A 23431-nucleotide genomic window follows, 5' to 3' on the forward strand; every position below is an offset into this window, starting at 1 on the left:
GGGTGTTTCTCTGCACTCCCATTGTTCAAGAAATGGCAGTTCAGTTTGACTGGCTACTGGAAACTAGCCTGCCACCTTTACATGAGCCACACTGCTGATGGGGTTAGTCCCAGGAAAGCAGAGGATTGTACTGGAGGAATCAGAGTCCCTAATTCGACTGGGCTGGGCAAGAGAAATTGACCATACTTTACAAGTGCATTCCCACAGACCTCCCTGAAAAAGGAAATCACAGAAGGACGACAGACAGGTCTTACTAATTGCTCATTTCTTTTCACCACTGCCTTTTGCACTTACCTCTAAAGGCTTTACGTTCAGTCGTCCCATCTGATCCAAATAAATGCGTTTTTCTTTCTTTCTGTTTCCCGCAGCAGGTATCTCAGTTGAGTAACTCTTCCCATTTATTGATGCTCTTCTCAATGTTTCAATGCTGTGTCCAGTTCTAGCTAAACACTCGGTCTGCAGCTTCTCAAGAGACTGTGTTTTTATAGAAATAACCCCTAAGTGCTCTGCAACAATGTCGGGATCAATATTAATTGGTTCTTTGCCGAGGTGAGGAATTATCCTAACCGAAAGCTCCTCTTGCCTTAAACCTTGATCTAACCCTTTTTGCTCTAGTCCAGGTTCTATTTTGATAGTGTGCTCATGCACCTTTTCAACAATTCGATCAATGTCCAAATCACCAAAGAGATTAGCACATGGATCTCCTGAGCTAATCATTGCTAATGGACAACTGGAAACTTTCCTGATAATTAAAGAAGCCATTTCTTGAGGAAAGATGCAGTTTGTATCTTTCATATCATGATAAAGTTCTTCATGTGTTCCAGATTGTTGTAGTACACAATTATAAACAGAATCAACCATCTGAGAAATAATTTCTATGCTTTCTGGATTTAAAAAGTATTCTTCAGGATTGGTAGCTACAATACTAATGTTTTTCCTGGAAATTTCAGCTGTCACGGATTTTGTCAATTGGGATGCAATTTTATTTAACTCAGGCTTTGATAAGTTTTCAGCATCTTTGCTTGAGGCACTTGGCAACTTGACTAGTTTAGCCAAGAACAAGGCAAGTGTTTCCTCTAAAAACCTGGCATCTAATACAGCCTCTTTTTTGGTTGGAGACTTTTTCTTTGACTTCAGATCATCAATAATCTTAGCCACCTTTTCCATAATTTTGACGGCTTCTAGAACTAACTCTGAACTTGATGTTTCTTCCTGTTCTTGAGGATGAAATTCTGAATTGGAAATTTCCTTCACCATTAAAAATCCTATTATGTCAGAAAGGACATTGCTCTTCCCCATTAAATCTTTGTACACCGAAATATGGGAGCCCGAGTGCTTTAGAACAGTGCTATAAACAGAAGTGACTACTTTTTCAATAGTTGCACTGTCTGTTAAAGACACAGTGGAGGACTCTTTGACCTGTGGCACTACTGTAATATGACTTTGAGAGATATATTGTTGAAATGAACTCAAGATTTTTGAGCTTATTTTTTGCATTTCAGCGTTCAGAAAATTGTTTTGTTCTTTATCTGCTTTTGGAAACATAGATAGAAGCTTTGACAAAAACTTTACAGCAATTTCTTCTATTATGTTAAAAGGCAGTTTGTAAGCCCGGGATGGTTGAGGCTGGGGAACTTCACTGGTTTGGGTAACACCTCTAAGGATATTTTCAATAGTACTATCAATTTCTGTACACTGAAGTGGTGTTAGTTCTCCAGAAAAATAGTTTTGTAACTGATTTCCAGTCACTTCCTGTACAACTAAATTGACTATGGCTTCTGAAAGGATTTTGCAACCACTGCTAATACACTTTCGTATGCTCTCTTGAGATCCAAATTGAGGCAAGAGATTATTATAAACAGTTTGAACCACTAACTGAATAATTTCATCATCATTAGGATGTAAGGATTTTACATACTGTATAATCATATCTTCATCTTTGGAGATCTCTGTTTTAACTGTACTTGCTAACTTCATTTGAAGGAAATCTAACTCTGTGTACAAATTATCCTCAGACATTTCTGTTTTAGCATTGGCTACTGTTGAGAAAATTCTCGATAGGAGAGAAGAAATTATCCTTTCTAAAAATTCATAAGGCAGCATTATGGTATACGGTGATGATGTCTGACATTCTTTGCAGGCTCTCTGGGCCACTTTATGGACCTTTTTCATAACCTTCTTAGATTCTAGAGGCAAACATTCTGGATCTGGACCCTCATCATAAAATAGCAAGTTTAGCTGATACTGAAGAATTTCTTCTATTACTGCATTAGCTAGCCTTTTTGCTAATTTTTCAACATTAAAATTTATGTCCTCACAGATAGAGTCCTGAGATCTATAATCCTGTAAGATATTGCATATAGAGGAGTGAACAATCTTATTGACCAACATTTTATCAATTGATGGTATTTTAGCCGTAAAAGGTGTCTGACCTGAAGAAGGTAATTTAGTTGCAGGTACCGTGTTATGTATGGGTGGTATATTATCCATAGTTATCTTTTTCTTGGAAGGTCTTTTAACCACAGACAGTTTTTTTTGCCCGAGAGGTGCTTTATGAACTGCTGAAACGTTATCCTCAGATGGAAGGAACTTAATTCCTTGATCTGGGTTTAATACTTTAATTTGAGCATCTGAAAACTCCTTTAACAGGGAATCAATCAGTTTCATAGCCATACCATAGAGCTCAGCTGGATTTACATCATTGGTTACATTTTGACATGCAGCATATGTATCCAGTGAAGAAGAAAAAATCAATTTGTTAACTATTTCAAAGATAACATCTTCTAAAAAGTTAGCAGGGAAAATCCTGGGTTTATTTTCTAGTAGGTTCTGAGGATTGTCCCATTTATGAGGTTGCCTTTGGATCTCATTCTCTTCCTCTTTTGCAGGAGCATTTTGTTTAGCTGAATTCACTGAGGCATGCTGGGCAAAATCCTTGCCACAAGCTTGAGTTACATATGCTGCGTTTTCACCTAGGAGGCTTGGGTAATTTAAATCATCCACTGGTCCTTGGAGAGATGATGTTTCTAAAACATTTCTGTAAATGCTTACAGGGACATTTTGGGCATGTTTAGAATGTAAGATCTGTTTGTCATTTGTAGCTGGGTAAGCTGGAGAATCCCTCCTCTTTTCTTGGATCTCTGTAGTTCTCACTTTGGATGTCAGAGATGGTAATTCAAGAGGTATATCCCCTTTTCTTAACGAACTTCCTTTTTTCTTGTCACTCTTCTTTTTACAACATATTTCAAAACTCGGTTCCAGGATAACTTTGTTTTTTGTATCATTCATAGCTGGTGAAAGATGTTGATATAGCTCATCACCTCGCCCTTTCTCATCTCTTCTAGACACGCGGTCTTTCTTCTTGATTTCATTCTTTGTAAATGCTGTACCCAAATCTGGCCCCGGAGTATCTTTACTTTTCACACTGGTTGTCGTTGAAGTAAGTTTTGATATGTTCTCATCTTTTCCAATTGAAGTTTCCTTTTTCTTTTCATCCCCTTTCTTTTTCTTTGCCATACCTCCAACTGACTCTAATGCTATGGTAGTTACTTTGCTCTTCATAATACTACTTATATTAGTACATATTGGCTGCTGGATGCTGCCTGTTTTCATTGATGTCTTCTTTTTGAAGTTCTCTTTTCCATTAACTGCTCTGCTATCTATTTCCAAAGTGTCCATTTTGTTTTTCAGGTCTGAGCTTAGGGGAATAAGTGTAGGTAACTGTTCTAGTGAAGAAACTGGGTTCTCCTTCAAGCTTCTGTTTATCTTTGTAAAGGTTTTATATGGTAGGTGTTGAATTCTTTGCATGATGCTATCCACATCTAGATATGAAAACAAGGTGGAAGACTGGCCTCCTGAAAAAAGTGGCTGAATCTTGAAAGCAGAGATTGCCTTCTTAGTTAAAGCAGCAACCATCTCTATAACAATGTTACTTCTATCATGTTTCTGAACATTTTTAGATCCATATATTTCTGTCACCTCATCATACACAGAATCACATACTTTATCAACGGTTTCTTTATTTACTGGTGGAAATGCAAACATTTTTTCAGCACTTGTTAGAACTTTAATTTTGCTTTTCCTAAATTCCCCTATCAGAACATTTGCAAATTTAATAGCCAGGCCCATGATACTTCTTTCCGATATCTCTTTGTCCTTAGGACTTTCAGCAGTTTTTGGTAGAGTATAAAATTTGCGAACAAGGTCAAAGACGACATCTTCCAAAAACATAGCAGAGTATACAGAAGTCTGGGGGAAGGACTGTATTTTTTCTTTAATGGGATTCAAGAGTTCAATGACATCATCATTTCTGGGTAAGTCACTGGGAAATGATTTTTCATCACATAGAAATGGTTGCAGATGGTGGTCCACAATTTCCTTCATAATGAAACCAGCTATTCTCCCAAGGAATGAGCCTCCTCTTTTGTATGCATCTTTCTGCACTTCATCTTCAAACTTAATTTTTTTAATAATATTGTTACATACAGAGTCAACAAAGTCATCAGTTGCCCCTAATTGCAAATTTTCCACATGTTCCTCTGCCTCAGCAAGTCTAATCTCATGTTCAGAAATTTCTGTTATAATATCATCAGTTAGTTTTGAAGCTGTATTCACAAACGCATAATCTGGTGGCACCCCTTCCTCGTTTGGTTCTATTTCAGTCTCAGGTGAAGGAAACATACGTGCCAGAATCTTGTAAATCATATTTTCTAAAAGGGAACGAGGCAATACAGTAATGCATGATGGCAAGTCATGGCTATCATTGTTGATGGTGCTGAGTACATTTCTGATGATATTCTTCTCTTGGAGGGAGGAATAGGAAGAAGTTTCTAATTTTCCTAAAACTAATGACTCCACCTGATAATCATAAATTTCTTCTAACAGAAGATGATATATTTTTTCCCCAAACCCAACAGCATCATTTTGTATAGCTCTATAAATATGAAACAGAGATTGATAATCATCTAATATTTTTTCATAAATAATACTAACAGTTTTTTTAACCATTTCTTTGTATCCTTCTGAAAAATAGAGATTTTCATGCAAGTGATCTGCAACTAAAATTTGTGAAGTGGTGAATTCCAGCACAATTGATTTTACTAATCTTGTAACAATATCTGTAACATTGGCTTTTGCTTTACATGGATTTTCAGTAGCTAAGACATATGAGAATATACAAAGAATTTTGCATAAAAGCTCAGAAATTACTTCCTCCAAAAAGACAGCTGAATTCACAATGAAGGATAATTCTCTTTGTTTAGGATTTATTGCTCTCTGCTGATAAATTTGCTCCATTGTACAAGGAAGAGTTTTATCTCCAGGTAAAAATGACTCAAGATGATGGTTAAATATTTCCCTTATTATATAACTTGCTATTTTTGTTACAGGTATATTACTTATGCCTTTTTTATCTTTTGAAATAGACTGGTATAGCTTTAAATGAGAAATGTCAGTATAAATGGCATCAACCATAGCCTGGATACTGTTTTCTGAAATTACATTTTGTTTTTCACTTCCATCTTTAACGATGCATATTGCATGTTTAGAAATTATTGACATGATTTCATCAATCAGTCTCACAACTATGTTGTTGAAGTCTGACTGCAAAAAGTATGGGTCTTCTGCACTGCAGTTCAATAGACTTATCTGAGATAAAACCTGAGATACTATTTTTTCCAAATGTGTGTGTGACAATATGGTGGTATATGTTGTACAAGTCTGTCTTCGGAGGCTTGATGTATTGATTGCATAATGAACTCTCTTTATCAAAACATCAGCATTGAGTTTTGAATATGATTTGAAAGGTAGCTTTGCTATGAAATATGGAGGAATTTGGAAATCAAAAACTTCAGCCAGGATAATTTTAGTAAGCCTCTCAGCCAGTGTCTTGGTGTCACTGAAAAAGTCCTTATTAGGTTCCAGTTCATATTCCTGTAAAACTTTGCTATATGCTGCATTGATAATTTTTATCACTGTGTCTCTATCTACTGGTGGCAAACACAATTGTTCCTCAGCATTTTCTAGGGTACTAACTTGAACTTTTGAGAATTCTTTCGTTATCAAATATATGAATTTTTCGGCTGTTTCCAACAGTTCTTTTTCTGAATCTCTTAGTGATTTTGTTTGTACAATACCTAATGCTCTGTGGAATATTTTACTTAAAACTCCAGAAATCACATCTTCCAAAAAGGCTGAGGAGTAAACACTGGCAAAAAAAGAATGTCTTCTTTTTGTACTATCAAAGTATCTATACGATGAAGTAAATGACAACTTTCCATACAAAAATGGATGAAGATGTTGTTGGCAAATATTTTTAATGATAAAACTTGCTATTCTATCAATAAAAACATTGTCACTGCTTATGATATCGTGCTCAGCTGCTTCTTGAGACCCAGAGTTTTGCCCGATATTTCTGAGTGTGGAATCAACGAGACACTGAACATCATCCTCTGAATAAAGAGATTCAGTTTCATCTTCATCTTTTGAAAATCGAATCTCATGTTGAGAAATTTTCATTCTAATATCACTGATTAACTTTGAAGAGATTTCACTGTGATTAATTTCTGATCTATCTTTTGGAGTTTTGCTGTATGGAACCATGTTAGATGCAGAAGGAAAGATTCTAGATAATAGTTTTCTGATTATTTCTTCTAAAAATGTGTATGGCAGCAAAGTGTTATATGGAGATAAATGCTGGCTTGGCTGGGTAGGTTTAGTGATGCCTCTAAAGATGTTCTGATTTATGTTCTCTGCTGTCAAAATAGTATAGGAAGAAGCTGACAAATCTCCAGAAAACAGTGGATGAAAAAGATAATCAGATATAGCTGCTACAATTAAATTGGTGATATTTTCTGCAAAAATATCACTGTCTTTGAGTTCTTTACTATCAACAGCCAGCCCATACTGTTTCAGAACATTCTTATAAACTAAATTGACAAGTTCATCCATGGTGTCTGAATCTACAGTGGGGAATGGCTGCTCTTGGTCATCACGAAGAATGCAGATTTTAGCCTTTTTAAAATGGTTGTTTATTGAGTTTACTATTTTTGAGGTCATTTTATCCAAATCACACTCCATGTTATACTTTGGATTGAAGACCTTTGATAATAGTCTGGCAACAATTTCTTCTACAAATGCATTAGGATAAAAGCTTATACCTAGTGATGATGACTTCTGGGGTCTGTGTGACCCTGTGACTTCACCGAGAACCTCTTTAACCATATTTGATATTTCATCCAATGGAGACATTGAATGAGGTAAGCCTTCTTCACACAAAAAGGGTTGAAGATGATTTTCAATAATCTCTTGAATAATAAGACCGGCCATTCGGTCAACCATAATTGGGCTTTGGCTTTCTATGCTTTTCTGTATTGACGCAAGTGAGTCAGACATCTGCAAAATATTATTATAAATAGACTCCACCATATTTTGAAGGTTTTGTTCTGTATATACACATTGACAATCATATTTAGTGAGCCAAATCTTATGCTTTGAAATGGCTAACAAAACTTTATTTATTATACAGGTGGATACCTCATTAAAATCCGATATCTTTAGGTGTTTAGTTCCTAAGCATAAAGCCTCAATGGGTGGAAGAATGAGCTGAGATAATAGTCTTCTGATGACATCTGCTAAAAATGAGTAGGAGAGCATAGTGATATAGCCTGTTGAATGTTGACTTTGGTAATTAAGTTCACTTAGGTTGTTTTGAAGTTTCAGTAGTATATTTTCAGCTTTGAGAGGGTGATATGAATTAGGCATGAGCTTTCTTATAAAGCACAATGGGAGCTGGTAGTCTATACTCTCTTTCAATATGCCACTAGTTATCTGTTCTGCTATTGACATGGCAGCATATGCCAGATGATCACTACAGGTAACTTGCAATGTGTAGTCCCATGATACATCATTATAAACGGAGTCACCAATCTTACTAATAGTTTCTTTATAGACTGGTGTAAAACACATCTTTTCTTCAATGTCCCGTAAAACAGTGACTTGAGCGGTATTAAACTCATTCACCACGCAGTTGATATCTAATATATTCATCTCATTAAGCTGGGCTTCAGTGATATTCACATTTTTGCCTTGCAATGAGGTGGTGAGATTAAGAAAAATGTCCACAATTATTTCCTCCAGAAATGTGGCAGAGTACACGCCCGTGTTCATGCCTCCTGGATATTGTATGTTAAGAAAAGCTGTTGTCTTTTTATCTGGTCTTTGAAGAGGAGGTAGAGAACGGAATTTTCCTGAAAATTGCTTACTGATTGGGGTTTGCATCTTGGAATGAATCACCCTAAGATTATCTGATGGTCCTGTCAGAGGTTTGCTATCATAACTCATGAATCGCGCAGAGTTTTTACCCTGTTTTGATTCTTTTAACCCTGGCCTTTTTGCTTTGGGGAAACTGGGAAGTCTCTCGCTTGTCCTGTATGTTAAATGTTTGTCTGTAACTGGTGGACTTCTGGGAGGTTGCTGTATACCGCATGACAATTTTTCCATTAAGGATTTTACCAAGCTATGGGAAATAATACTAAGCATAGACTCTTGATCTATTTCTGCCGAATTTTCAAAAAGGTCTGATGTGTCATATTCCTCAAATGGTAAGCCATAGTCCATTGTTAAACTGGAATAATCATCTATACTTTGAAGTGTGTTGAACAGTTGACCTTCTATTGATATTTCGTCAGAAAGAGGACTATTCGTAAGAAAGTTGTTGGTTGTACATTCTTCCAAAAGCATTCTAATAAGTTTCTCACACACAACATTCAGAAGAAAAGCTGATTTAGGGGAGAGCCCTAGGTTATTTCTAGGAATTCTATGACTTTGCAGGTTATTTGAAAATAGGAACATTTTTCTTGCTGTTTTACCAGAATCTGTATCCCAATTTGGGCATTCATCTGGCAAAAACAAATTGAAAACAATATTGAAAATTTTGTTGACTACTTCTTTGGATTCAGGAGATCTTAGGCTGCCAACCAGAGTGTTTAACTTACATGCTAGAGAATTTAGTTTACTTTTCTGTATTAGTTGATTAAGTTGGTGAGTAGGAGCTGATTTCCAACCTTTGGCATGTATCTGTCTTTTCACAGTTTTCGCTTTGTTGCAACTGAGCAAACTATGGCTTTTAGGTGTGGAGAGTGATTTGTTTTTTCCTTTGCTGTCAAGGTGATGATTTATTCCTATTTCTTTGGACAGAACATGGATCACTCCTATTAAGAGATCCTGAAAGAGATCACTGAAGTCAGCCACAGCTGCTTTTGGGCAATAAATATATTTTGCTTTCATAGAAACCACTTTTGTAACATCTTCCTTTAAAATGTCACTATTTAAAAGGATGTGAATCATGACCTCAGAAATGCTTAAAGCAAGTCCTCTGATAGAAATTGACTGATGCTCAAACACTTGGGAATGAATTAAAATAACCTCGCTACAAGTTGTGTCTTCATTTCTTAGTGATTTCTGTTTTGTTTCACCATCTTTGGTACAATCAGAAATGCTAGAAATTATATAGGAAATAACCAGTTCAGTGAGATGTTCACAAAATTGATTAAGTGAAGAATCAGTGTTGATGCTTCTTAGAGGCTGTTTTGATTCATATTTTTTGCTTAGTCGTGTGGAACTAATAGATACTTTTTCATCAACAGGACCTTGAAACAGAAAACATTGGTATTTTTTTAACATGCATTAAGGAACAATGTTGACCATTCAAAATACTGGCAATATTTTATATATGAATTTCACTGATCAGCCCTGGGATTTCTTTGGAAGGAATGATGCTAAAGTTGAAACTCCAGTACTTTCACCACCTCATGCAAAGAGTTGACTCATTGGAAAAGACTCTGATTCTGGGAGGGATTGGGGGCAGGAGGAGAAGGGGACGACAGAGGATGAGATGGCTGGATAGCATCACCGACTCGATGGACATGAGTCTGAGTGAACTCTGGGAGTTGGTGATGGACAGGGAGGCCTGGCGTGCTGCAATTCATGGGGTCGCAAAGAGTCGGACATGACTGAGTGACTGGACTGAACTGAACTGAACTGAATTGAATATCTTACTCAAGAAATAAAAAAACCTAGTCAAGAAATGAACTGAGTTTTCTTCAAATGTCTATTTCCCACCTGTGAAATCTTTACTTCTGCTGGGAAGCCCATTTAAAATTCAAATCTCTTATTGCTGGTTTCTTCTTTGGCTAGCTATGTTGCTTTAAGAAGCTGGAAATTCTGGGGCAGAAAAATGATTTCTAGCTTTTACTGTTACAAGGCCCTAGAGTGATTCCAGTGATATTTAGAGATTTCATAAATTCTTAAAGACATTCTTGGCTATTTAGCCAACTATCCCATTTGGGACTAAACAGTATATAATAAATTGAACAGGATGAAACTGTTGATGTTTGAATGTGTTGACATATTAAAAAAGCTATTTCATATGGTTTCAACCCAATATATGCATAGGAACATTCATAGAAAAGGAGTACAGATATCATACTTGTAAGCATGGGTTTAGAGAATTATACCTAAAAGACTTTAGGTCAGAACACTGGAACATGAACAGAACCAGAAGTTTAGTGCCACTGTCCTTATAAACTATCATCAATAACTTCAAAGACTTTAACTGTATACCTCAAAAAGAAGTTGGATAATTACAGTCAATTAACTATGCAAGAAAGTGAAAGTCAGTCATGTCCGACTCTTTGTGACCCCATGGATGCTATAGTCCATGGAATTCTCCAGGCCAGAATTATGGACTGGGTAGCCATTCCCATCTCCAGGGGATCTTCCCAACCCAGGGATCGAACCCAGGTCTCCCTCATTGCAGGTGGATTCTTTACCAGTTGAGCCACAAGGGAAGCCCAGCTATGCATGAGGTCTGACCATAATGTAAGAAGTTGTTTTTTAAAGAACTTAAAATAAAAACCCTCTTGGAACTTCTGTTTGGGAACTGCCTTTAAAGCAGTTTATGTCTCAAGAAAGACATCATTTCGTAGCCATACCTCATGCCCAACCAAAATATCCCACTTTAAATTACGCCTATTTAATCTCATCTCTAGATAGGGAAAACTGAAAAACACTCCTCCATATAAAAATTATGTAAATGGGTAACATTTTTTCTTTTAGCACATTGCCCAGTTGAAAAACACACAGCTACACAGGTAGATAAACAGCCACCCCAAATCTAAGGTTATTTTCAGAGAAGTGGTAAATGTAGCTTCTTGCATGTGAGGGCTAAAAACAACACTCTTAACGCTGTCGTTGACTTTTTTGCCCCTAAAACCATGCTAGCTCTTTCTAAGTCATCCCTAACTCACCTCTGGTTTCAAAGTTGTTGAAATGTGTGACCACTGATGTAGTAACATATCTTGCTACTAGGTGGACTTCATGTGGTCCCAGTTCCCAATCAGCAAAAGCAATGACTCCAGGCTCTTCAAGAGTTTTCTCTAACTTCGGGTGCTTATTTTTCCACTTTTCCAGTAAAATGGAATCTTCTCCACTTGCCACAGGGCCTTTGTTTTCGTCTTCAGTTCCATAGCTGTTTCTTTTTTCCCATATTTTAAGTAGGCTTTTCTCATTCTTCAGTTGTTCAGATGTTAGGCACTGAAGCATTTCCTTTGATATATAAAATGGCTTCATGGTTTCCATATTTTCAGTGGTGTGTGATGTTTGATTTGAAAGGCCAAAACTTGTCAGCATGGTATTGACAATATCTTCTGCAGCTAAACATATTTTGAGTGAAGAAATGGTAGTCTGTATTTCATCTGGGTTAACAACTGGTTTGAGGGGCTCATAGTGAAGCACTCTTTGATTTTCACCCTCTTCCATTTCTCTGAAAGACATGGGGTGCTCTAGTGCTGCCTGTGCAGAGTCACTGGATTTCTGAGATGAAATTTGTAAGACAGTGCCTTCTGGGAGAGAGTAGTCTCCTTTCACAGCTTGATCAAAATGGCTGAAGACTTGGGCTTCACTTCTAGAAGATGATGGTTTAAACTCTGATTCGAGCCCTTCCATTGGCTCTATGGTTTTAGCTGAATCTCCTCCTATAGAGTATCTGACGTATGAAGGTACATCTAAGGAAGTCTTGTCCTTTATTTTCATATCTTCCTCTGAATAAGACAACAAGCTGGAGATTTGTGGAGGATCATCCCAGCAGCTAATTCCCTTTGACTTTGAAGTGGACATTTCTGGTCCAGTTGTAAATCGGGAGCAATTAACAGTGCAGGCATTTTTAGTTCCTTGGAGCAGATTTTCCTTTGGATGGCTTTTGATCATCAACTCATAGGAATCAGTGCACTGGTCTATCAGTGTGCTGATGATCTGACTTGCTACGATGTTTTCTTTAAACATGCTAGTTGAAGATGGTTCCTTGTGGCATTTTTCTTTGTCTAGTTTGTTCTTAATTATACTAAGCATGTCAGTGACAGTATTAACAGCATAAGTAAGCAATTCTGAATAGAAAAAGTAAAGCTGTTGAAAGGCGTTGTTTATGTTTTCCTGGGAAATCATACTACTTGGTTTAGATTCATCAGGAAACGTAGTCAGTGTTTGTAACTTCGGAAATATTGTTTTCATTGGTGGTTTCTGTTGCATAGCAAAAAAGTTTTCAATAGGTGTTCTCACAATTTCAGAAAAAGCATATGTAGAGACATGTTTAAACTGTAGGTCTGCAAATGACTCTAAGGTGTTCAGAACCCCTTCCAATATCTCTTGAGTGATTTGGTGACCAGCGATCCCCAGTGTTTTGTCTTTCAACTTGGTGTTATACGTTGGTACATCGTTGAGATTGTTTGTTCGTGAGGAACCACATTTTCTTCTAGCAGCAGTTTTTTCCTTGCTTTGTAGTGTTTCTTTACTATCCGTTGTGAACATCTGAGTCAAGAAGCACAACTCTAATTTTTCAAATAGTTTTTTAATGATTTCCTGGCCAAATACATTAATTTGTGCTTGAGAATCCCAAACTCTAGAAGCAGCTCTTTTAAAATGATGGTGACTGCTTTCACATGGCTCAAGAAGTGACAAAAGTGAAACAGATTGTTCTAATTCTTTTGCTTTTGTTGAAATTTCATTCAAAACAGCCTCGGCTATCATCAGTAGCTTATATTTTTCGTTATCCATGTTGCTTGATTCTGTTTGCCATTTGTCAAACATTTGTTTAGAAGTAACTTCTTTGGGAAAGAATTTATCTAGTTGTGAAGAAACATTCTCCAAAGAGAAATGGGCCTCTGGATTTGCAGCAGAGGTTGTACTAAAATACCCCCGTGGAAGTTTGAGATCATCTGAATGTGAGCCCTTTATTGGATTGGCCAAATTATTCTTCATAGCGTGTAGTCCTTGCAAAACTGCACTCACTATTCCACTTGCTCTCTCAATTTGATCAGAAAGTAAAGTGTTTACATTTGCCACTGCTCTATTTTGCCTCACCTCTTCAAATTCATTCACAATTGTTTGCAGAATATTACGTAGTATATCCCTGGCATACATTTTTAGCTCTGCAGTGGGGAGTTTTGCTCTCAGTGAGGGACTTTTGGCCTCCCCTATTGACAGTAGGTGTGGGAGCCCAACGGAAGTCTTGGACCAGCTACCTTTTAGGGTCTTCTCTCTAGGACCTAACTTGGTTTTGCTTTGGGCTTTAGCTCCACTAGGTCTGAGCTGTGGTTTTGTTCCAAATTTAGACAAAGAGGTAACTTTTGATTTTGTTTTAAAATTTGTCTTAACACTTGCCCTAGGGCTGCCCTTGGGGCTAGCTTTAGAATTGCATGGCCTCAGAATTTCATCAGATTGACCTTTAGGGGATGAATTCTCTTCTAGATTCAGCAAAGCAAAATCTGTGATTTTTTTGAGAACCTTTTGAACCAAGTGTTCGCCCAGTTGCAATGGAGAAAATTGCAATAAGGTGTTTTCCAATGAACTGACACTTCCAATGCCTGTGTAAGGATAAACTTGTGGTATCACAGGTTTAGGGGGAACACTGCTTTTTTCTGCTTGTTTCAGTTCGCTAAAGCATGATGGATTCATCAGTAATCCATCACTGCCAGAGGCTTCCATTTCCCCTCTGGTCTCACTGTTTTCATATAACGAGGTCATAATTACTGAGAACATTTTTGTGTAAACACTTTCAACTATGTCATTTGCAACACTGCTTATATGTGACTGTAAGGCTTTTTTCCGTGATGTTTTACTTTTAGAATCAGATGTAAAATGGGGGAGTTCACTGAATGGAGAACAATGTTTTGTGTTTTCCAATACCCTTTGATATGCTTTCTTTAAAATTTCCTTAACTATACTTAACAAAGAATTTGTTTTTTCCTGTCCAGATTCTCCATTTCTAAATATTTCTTCCAATGTCCTTCTCTGGTTTTTCACTTTTGGTGTTTTTTGGTTTTCCCCTGAGTATTTTGAAAAGAGAGACAGTTTGGTGTTGTCTTCCATTTTTATTTGACCTGGCACTATTTCATTTTGTACAGCTAGTTGGGTAAAAAGATCAGGGTCCTGCTTTGAGTAAAAGCCACTTGCCTTCAAAGATATTTTATTACATAAACTCTTTAAGATGTCGTTGACAGTTTTACTTGCAATGATGTTGTCTTGAAATGAAGTATCGTTCTGATATGTATACATCTTTTGGATTTCTAGGTCTATGTCATTTTTTATAAGCGTCAAAATGGTATTGGCGATTAGGTCAGCATATTCCTTAAGACTAGCTTGTGATATATGAATTGCAGGTCTACGGTTTTCTCTGTAATTAGCTAATGTGTAATTTGTGACTTCTTGATTGAGAATGGTTCCAGCTGTTGATATTTTCGGGACAGTCACATCTAATGGCATTTGGTTTGATTCAAGAAACACACTGTCATTTTGTTTACAATTTGTAAATTCTGAGCCAACATCTGGTTTTTCTCTAGTCTCAGGATCAAGAATAAGTAGCAAATCTATTCTTTCTGTGGCGAAAGATTTTAACCTATTCAAAATAGTTTTAGTAATAAAGTGAGCATTTTCCTTACATGGATCAGGAGTAGATTTCTTGGCATCTTGTTTCTTAAGTACAGGTGTCTGATTATCATCAGAAAGAGCTGATTTCAGCTGAATATCTCTTCCCTTTCTTGCAAAAGGAAATCTCTCCCTTTTCCTTTCATTCACTGAATCTATAACAGGAGGTTGCTTATGCTTTGCCCTTTCATTCACTGAGTCTGTAACAAGAGGTTGTTGATGCTCTGCCCTTCCATTCACTGAGTCTTTAATAGGGGATTGTTGATGCTCTGCTTTGGAAAATGCATCAGAAAATGCTGTAGACAATCTTGGAGAAATGGAATCATTTGCACTGATGCAAACCATGATAGCAGAAATGAGATTTTGAAGAACAATATCCACCATATCATTGGAAATCATAGCGACACACTCCTTAGGAACTAAAAGTGTAAGAATAGCCTTATTTGCATACCTAGGGTCCCTTTCAGAGTTTGTTTCTAAATGTCTCCCACTTACATTACATTTAAGAGTGGATACAGCAAGTGGGAGATTATTCTCATCTATTGTTTCCTCACAGATATCAATTAAGATACCTTCAATGGTATCTAGTATTTGAAATTGAAGCTTTTTACGATAATCACTTTTATTGAATAGCTTTTCAATAATATCTTCTGGCGCAACTGGATCAGTCTCTCTGTCAATTACATTTTTTTCATATTTGCCTTTAGTAAACACAATATCTAACATTGTGCTAACAACCTGACTTGGAATACTTTCAAAAGCCACAACACTCTGAGTTAAGAATGGACTTCTTATGTCTTGATCTAATTTATGTTTGATTCCTTGTAAAATTTGTCTAGCCACTTCTGTTGCATACATATTTAATTTAGAGGCACTCAGTTGACATATTGAGGTGGTCTTTCCTGATTTACTGTGATCCATTGAGCAACAAGAAAATTGGTCTTCAGAATATGAATCTTTGGTGGATAACCATGGTTGGTGTAAAGCAATCTCATCCTGCTGTGAAGGTAAAGCCACAGGAACTGGGAAACTGCTGTGAGGACAAAAGAGCGCCTTTACTTTGGAAGTTGCAAATGCTTCTAAATTTGTTAATATTGACTGTATAATATCTTCAACTACATTTATTTTGGTCCCAATATTGATAGTGGACTGAAGTGTGCATGGATTTCTGTCCAGTATGGTAGAATAAACAGGGGACTTTCCTCCACAGGTATGTTTAGGAAAAGAGATATCTGCTGGAAAGGTGATAGTATTACACCTATTTTCACTTTCATTTCTATCTGTCATGGCAGCAGAATAAAGTTTTTGAAATATGGTTCTAATGACATCATCTGCAACAATGGTTACATCTGCTTCAGATACTAAAGGGCCCACTGTTTTATCCAGGGACTGAACAGATGTTTGAGCAAATGGTTCATCATCAGCATGAGGAATGTCACATAAATGGGACTGGGGAAGAGTAAACACCTTTAACTGACCAATTAAATCATTCTGAAAAATTTCATTCAAAATATTTCTTACAATGGGCACAACTGGGGACTTTTTTGGCTCTTTGAGTTCTACTTCAAAAGTTTTTAGTGTTTTTTCAAGTTCCTGTTGCTTAAGAGAATCTGATTTAGTTTCATCCTCTATTGGTCTTTCCTCCCCAGCACTTTCTTTCTCTGTATCTGCAGGATCTTCTAGATATGAATCTGGGTCAGCTCCTCCAGGAAGAAAATTTCCATAGATTGGCCTATATCTGTAATTTTCAATGCCTCTCTCTTCTGGTTCAGGTTCATTAAACATATCTGGAGAAATTGCATCTAAAATGAAATTGACTAAACTCTTAAGTATTTGTTTCTCTTGTAGTGGCTTACTTATACATGTTTCCAAATCTGGCAAGTTCATGTTTAATTCAGTTTGAAGAGCTTTCAAAATAGTACTTGACACTTTTTTTGCATGCCTGTATAAAGTCGACTGCAATCGTTTTTCATGTGTGTTACCACAGCTGTTGGTATTTTCACTTTCACAGTATGTCTTGTCCTGTTTATTTCCACAGATTATAGCACCAAGATTTTCTAAATTTCTATTGGCAAACCCTTCCAACTTAGCAAAAACCATTTCAAAGATGTCTGAGGCCAAGGTTTTCAGTTTATTCAGATGCTTTTTTTGTGTGGTTCTTATTTTGGAGGCAGTCGTTTTCCCCTTGTTAGTTACCTCTTGGCTACCTGGCCAGGTCACATTGGATGCTATGGTTGAGATTATGTCATAGCATCTGCTCATTTCCTCAAGAAGCAAAGCAAATGACAGGCTGTCAGTGTCAATATGCTCTGAGATGGCTTTAAATTCTGAATTTCTGAAAATGCCATCTGTCTCAACACCACATAGTTTTGAAACAATACCTTCTAGAATTGTATGAGAAATGAGCTTAATACTGGACTGCAGTGTACTGGTTGTTCTCAAATTCTTATTGATCCCCTCTGTATTTTGTTCATCAGATAGGGGAGAATGTGGGTGGTCTCCAGTGAACTTACATAACATATCATACACGGCATCTCCAATTTTATCTAACACTTGAAATCCAGTATATTGGTGAACTTCCTCCTGCATGTGAGGGCGATGAGAAGGCAAAAGTTTTTGTTGATCAATGCCATCAGTCCCATGTGAGATTTTAGACCTTAGCTTATCTGAAGGGAGTAAAATATTACTTTTATCTGTGTTTCCACTTAACACCTCACAAATGCAAGTAGCTAATGAACTTGTCATAATGTCATTATTTAGCTTTGTGACAACAGAGTCTAATTCATTCTCAGCATCAGCAAAAAATCCTGTATCTCTAATGTTCTTGGGAGGGCTATTCTTCTTAACATTTAGATTTTTCTTATTGTGTTGTAGTTCTTTCTGGATAGCATCCAAAACAATTTTTACCACTTTAGTTGTGAGAGTACTAAGGTGAGATCGAAACGAAGATTTCTTGTCAGGAGCAGGCTTTGAATGGGCAGCATGGCTTTCTGGTTTGAAGCAGGTTTGTAATTTTGGACAAATAAATGAGTCCAACTTCTTAAAAACTGTGCTAATGATTTTATCATTAAGGTTATCTACAGATTCTGATGTTGAGCCACTTGTTCCAGATTCTACCCAGGGAAGTTTTGTAGGGTCCGTGCTAAGTGCAGATAAAAATTTCATCTTCCTTTTACTGTCAAACCATATTTGTAATGACTCTTTGTTTGGTATGTCAGCATTATCTAGAGAAGTTTGATGTACTGATGAAGAATGTTCAATAATATGATGAGAAGTTATGTGAAGTATTTTTAATATAGCATCTACAATATCTTGAGATACCGTATGGATTTCTGACACAGAGAACATCTGGTCCATCCATTCTTGATGTGACGGATCTTGTGGTTTTCTTGAGTTAAGAAGTGAAGCCTCTCTACCATCTTCATAATCTGAGTGATCAGACGGCCCAGAAGATAGATCTTTGAGCGTCTTTGCTAAAATACTCCTAATTATATCTTCTGAGGCTTTTTGTATTTGATATGTTTCATCTTGACTGAAAAGCAAAATGTCTTTATTCAAACCTGGCTTGTCCTTTAAAGGGTCCTTATTAAAAGTTGAAAGGTCAGTATTTAATCCCTGATCGTGAAATGCTACTTTGCGTCCATAAGCAGGCTTTGTAGGTAAGTTCATATTTCTTTTGCGTTTAAAATCATTGTTTTCCCCAGTTAACCAGTAGTCAGGAGCCTGTTCTTGTAATTTTGCTTTTTCGTCTTTGATAGGTGAAATCAATACATTTTCTACAATTCTGTCTATTTCTTCATTTTTGTCTTCAGAACAAAGGGCCACACCAGGAACATTAACAGGTGGAAACAGGCTCCCACACCTAGGAGCACTAGCTACTCCGGTCCTGGTGAGTCTGTTCCTTTCTTCAGTGCTGGAGGGACTGCTCAGTCTGGAGTGTCTGCTCTTTCGGACATCTGTTTTCACTGGTTTCTGATGTAGCTGAGCCAAGAGAGCATCAAGTAGCTGTAGGATGATCACTGTTTCTTCAGTTGCAACTAGCCTTTCATTATGAAGTCCAACTTGTATATAACCTAGTATAGTGCTGATTGCTTCCTTTATATAACCAACCAGAGAGGACTTGGAACAAATAGTTGACACTAAATTTTGTATTTCTTCTTTGCCAATCAAACTGGCAGCATCAGTCTTAGCACTGGATTTCCCTTTGCTGGCTCTTTGAAGGAACGTATATGTTGGATCTTCTCTGTGTTGCTGATAAGCTGGGTCAGTAGTGATTTTAAGATGAGCCAATTCACTTTGCTTAGAAGATGCAAGGACCGTCAGTTTTTCTAAAATCACACGAACCATGTCCTCTGCAACATCATTCATGTTCTCCAAAGCATAAGGCAGTGAAACTTCTGAAGTTTTTTCTTTTGGAGAAATAAAATGTTCTCCACTGACTAAATCTGATTTAAAGTGAACTGATATATTTCCTGGTGAAAATTCCTCAGTACATGTTTTCTTAACTGCAGACTGTAACTTCCCAAGCACATTTTCCATAATTTCAGCAGCTGCTGAGGAAATATCAACACTGGAAAGCAAGTCTCCTTTGTCAGTGTCAGTTTGGGCAGGCAAAGTTTCGGTCGTAACAGAGGAAAGGGTGGGGATGGTCTGGGTTAGTTCAGACACCATTTCCTGAAAAATGTTTCTTAAAATCAACTCAGCTTCCTCTTTTAGATGATGTTTAAAGTTAACAAAAACATTATTTAACTCCTGCATCTCATTGATAGCTTTTGCTTTTTCATCTTTAGACAGTTGGCATTCTAGGCTATCTGTTTCGGTGGTAGCATCTTTACATTTCTTAGTGCCTGCTTCAATCTGTACAACAAGGTGACTATCGGATTTACAGGTTTTAAGGTTGGCAGATTCAGATATCTCATTATATTCAGGTTTGGGGGCTTTAGGTTTGTTTTCCAAGTGTTCTTTCCTGTGATATGTTGTTTCTACATCTGTTCTTTCTTTACGGGCTAGAGATGATTTTAATGGTGCCACTGGTTGCTCTATTGACCTGTCAGCTGCCTCTGTACAGGGCTCTGCCTGAACCATCTTACTTGTTTCATACATAAATGTCTCACAGCATGTGCTGCAGCAACTCTCACTATCAGAAGAGAGGGTGGAGTTATCAGGCATTGGGCATGTAATATTTTGCAATCTTTCTTCATATTTTGTGATGGCTGGGTATAATACATTGGTCACTGCAGCCACAACCCAGGTCATTACATTTTGAATTATACTGTTCAGTTCTTCAGAAGTTACCTGGAAAGGAGGTGAGTGGGGATAGAAGGGAAATCATGGATAAATTACTCGTTTTAGGGACAGCAACTAACTTTTAATTCCTTATATCAAACAATGCATAGTTAGAATCCAGCCATGGTGTATAAAGAGAACATAGGAACTCTATTTAGAAGACCAGATTAATTTCAAGTTGGTTTATTCTCTATGGCTGTGATCTATTTTTTGAATAAGGATGCTATACTTGTGCTCCTAAATGTATACTTATGTCATCCCCTAGATTGTCTAATTGTTGAATATTTATTGTGCAGTGTAGCACCCTTAAAGCTGTCTGTCCATTTTATCTTTATTTCAAAAATCTGAACATATGCCTACCATATACTTGAGCTCACTGTTGGTGAAATTTAAATGTTAATAAAATAGTATACCCATTGAAAAATAAAGCAGAAAAAAAAATCCCTTGGAACTATATAATAGTTTATTACTGAAGGCAAATGGCTTCTTGGTTAGAAAAAAAACAGCCAAGCTCATAGAAAACAAATTCTCTAGCAAGAGGTAAGACTATGTTATGATCCAAGCGATACTTAAAAAAACCAGATTGCCTCTAACAAACTATTTCATGAAACAAATTTGCAGTTCAAACATGTATGTGCCTTTGTGGACAGAGTCTCCTTTTGCTTAAGCATCTGTTTAGCTAGGAGATGAGGGTGAAAAATAAAGCCTCACTGTGGAGAGGTCAGCCTGTGGGCTCCCTGGCTGGTCTGTTGCTGCCTTTCTCAGTCAATTGACTGTGTTGATTTGCATATGCAAATCACTACAGCCACTTGTTTAAGTTTATTCAATGGGCAACAATTAGCACTGATGATTTAAGGGAAATGAACAGGCTTAGGTCCAATAAAAGATTATCAGTGCAAACTGTCTTAGATTGGGAGACAGAGGTCAGTATTTGGCAAAACTAATACAATTATGTAAAGTTTAAAATAAAATTAATTAAAAAAAAAAAAAAAGAAACAAATACATTAATTTCAGAAGGAAAAAAGGCTGAGCCTGAACTTGGCTCAAACAGCCAGAAGGTGGAGCACTTGAGGGAAGTCGGGGCCTCTTTCAGTAAGTGCTGAAGTAGAAACCCAGGGCCTGGACTTGAACAGCCATTTCCTCATGTTTAATTGTGTTTATTGTTACAGCTTAGACAGGGGACCAGGGGCAGATGACAAGTGCACCTGCCAGACTCTATAACTGTTTGTGTTCGTTTACTTATTGCAGATATATTTGGGGGTCATAAAAATCCTTTTGCCTATAATATAATAGCGTTCTTTTTAAAGTTGTTACTATCCTCAAGACAGCCAGACCAAGCATGCGTACCTTCCACAGGAACTGCTTCTCAACGCTATGGCTACAAGCCAGTGGCAGCAAAGGCTGGATGCCTGGCATTTTAGCTGTGCATTGTTTGATATCCTGACATTTGGGCACCGGATTCCCTATCATGTGGTTGTTAATTCACAATTATCTCTGAAGTTAGCCTCAGATTGTTCAAGGTTAGGCCAACATTCAAAGAAAAGTTAACACCTTGCTGAATGTAGCATATTCTCTCCTGACCAGTTAGAGAAGGTTTGAAGGACACCTCCAGGAAAAGTCGTGTTATTAGAATCCTTCCCAAATCTCTTAATGTATGTTTTATTGTGATAAAATGCACATAACATAAAATTGACCATTTTAGCTTATACAGTTGAGCAGCATTAAGCACATTCACAGTGTTATGCAAACATTACTATTATCTAGTTCTTGTAATGCATTTTTTGTCACCTACCGTGCAGACCAGAAAATGGCTACTGAGTTTGAAGAACATATTAATAATTTGAAATGACAGCATATGGTTGAAAAACACTTGTTTTACATAAACATGACCTAAATAAGACACTTCTAAGAATCACATTTAAATATTAATAAATAAGTTACTCACCTTCTTGGTCTAAATTGATCGAAATCTGTTCCAATACATATGAGCTAAGCATTTCAATACATATTATTTTCTTATTGCCAGAGATAATGTACAGTAAGTAGATCTACATTATTACTCTTAGGGTAGCTGAGAAGCATGTCCAACTTTGACATATAAAATTGGGACATTTGTCAAGTTTTTAGTGAAGTGAAATGTGGTAAGTAGAATCTAATTTTTAGCTCATTTTCACTATACTAGTAAACCAAGAAATATCTTCCTGGTGCCAGTATGTCTTAGCCTTTGTGTTTGTTGGACGGTCTATGAAACTCTCATGTACGTGTGAAAAAGTATGTGAATGTGCTACTCCCCTGAACCCCTTTCTAGTTCATGTTTCCTCTGTCTAGCCCCAAAGTTGGGGTTTATCAGACTTACCTTATGCTCTTTGCCTGGTCCAAGTTGCAGCTCTCTTGAGACTCCCTTCTTTTGATGGAGTAGCCATCCTAAGATTCTTCTTACTCCCAGGAGAATTACAAGATATATCTAGGCATCTTGGTTCACTTACCTGAGGGCAGGGTGCTCAGCCCTTCAGCCAGATCTGCAAGTCTGCAAAGGCATTTCCTGTAATGCCTTCCCATTATGGAGTGAGTGTGTGGTATTGGATGTTTTCTTTGTGATGATTAAACCTCCCAAAGCTCCCCAAATCTACCCTCCTGAGGACCCGGGGCAAAATGGCGTTAATAGTAACTTTGTATCCCCCATAACAATAAGTCTTTGAATTTTGGACCTTGGCAAAATTCAAGATTAACAGAGAGTTAAAGTCAAGGAAGAGAAAAAGGCAAAGAGTAAAACTGACTAAAATCAACAGATGATTTTGCTGGTAGTCTGATTCACAGATTTTTCTCTAACAACATATTAGAAAATATCCTTAATTGCTCTATAGTGAATTTTATCATACATACTTTCTCTTGACAGCGATTTGGACGGTAGTCTTGTCTGAAAAAGTAAAAGGAGATTGATTTTATTACTTATGGTTAATCATTTATGTAAGTTTCCTCCAAATTCCTAATCATTGAATCAGATTACCTGTTTTGTGCTTGGGAGTTTTGTTTTCTCCCCAGCAATTCACAAAGAAGAATAAGCTTTATTTTTTTATCTAATCCCCCAATTTATCCTCTTATTTAGATATTGGCCCCTGGGCATAGGACATGCTCTATTACCCAGAAGAATTATTATGCAGAATAATTG

At 37.0% G+C, this 23431-nt stretch overlaps 1 protein-coding gene across 8 annotated transcripts in view; it reads right to left on the minus strand.

The window, feature by feature from the left end:
• Positions 1-23431, minus strand: part of LOC139181346 (fibrous sheath-interacting protein 2-like) — an 82963-nt gene that overhangs the window by 13384 nt on the left and 46148 nt on the right. For 6 of the 8 annotated variants that reach the window (XM_070784488.1, XM_070784487.1, XM_070784486.1 and 3 more), the window contains 3 exons: positions 23146-23179; positions 11307-20271; positions 295-9647 (listed from right to left, as the gene is read on the minus strand). In XM_070784488.1, coding sequence (XP_070640589.1) covers positions 295-9647; positions 11307-20271; positions 23146-23179 — 18352 coding nt within the window. Of the gene's footprint in view, positions 1-294; positions 23180-23431 lie in introns of those variants that run through there. The other 2 variants (XM_070784491.1, XM_070784492.1) reach the window with 2 other exon arrangements.

This window comes from Bos indicus, chromosome X (assembly GCF_029378745.1).
Source record: "Bos indicus isolate NIAB-ARS_2022 breed Sahiwal x Tharparkar chromosome X, NIAB-ARS_B.indTharparkar_mat_pri_1.0, whole genome shotgun sequence".
Lineage (NCBI taxonomy): Eukaryota > Metazoa > Chordata > Mammalia > Artiodactyla > Bovidae > Bos > Bos indicus.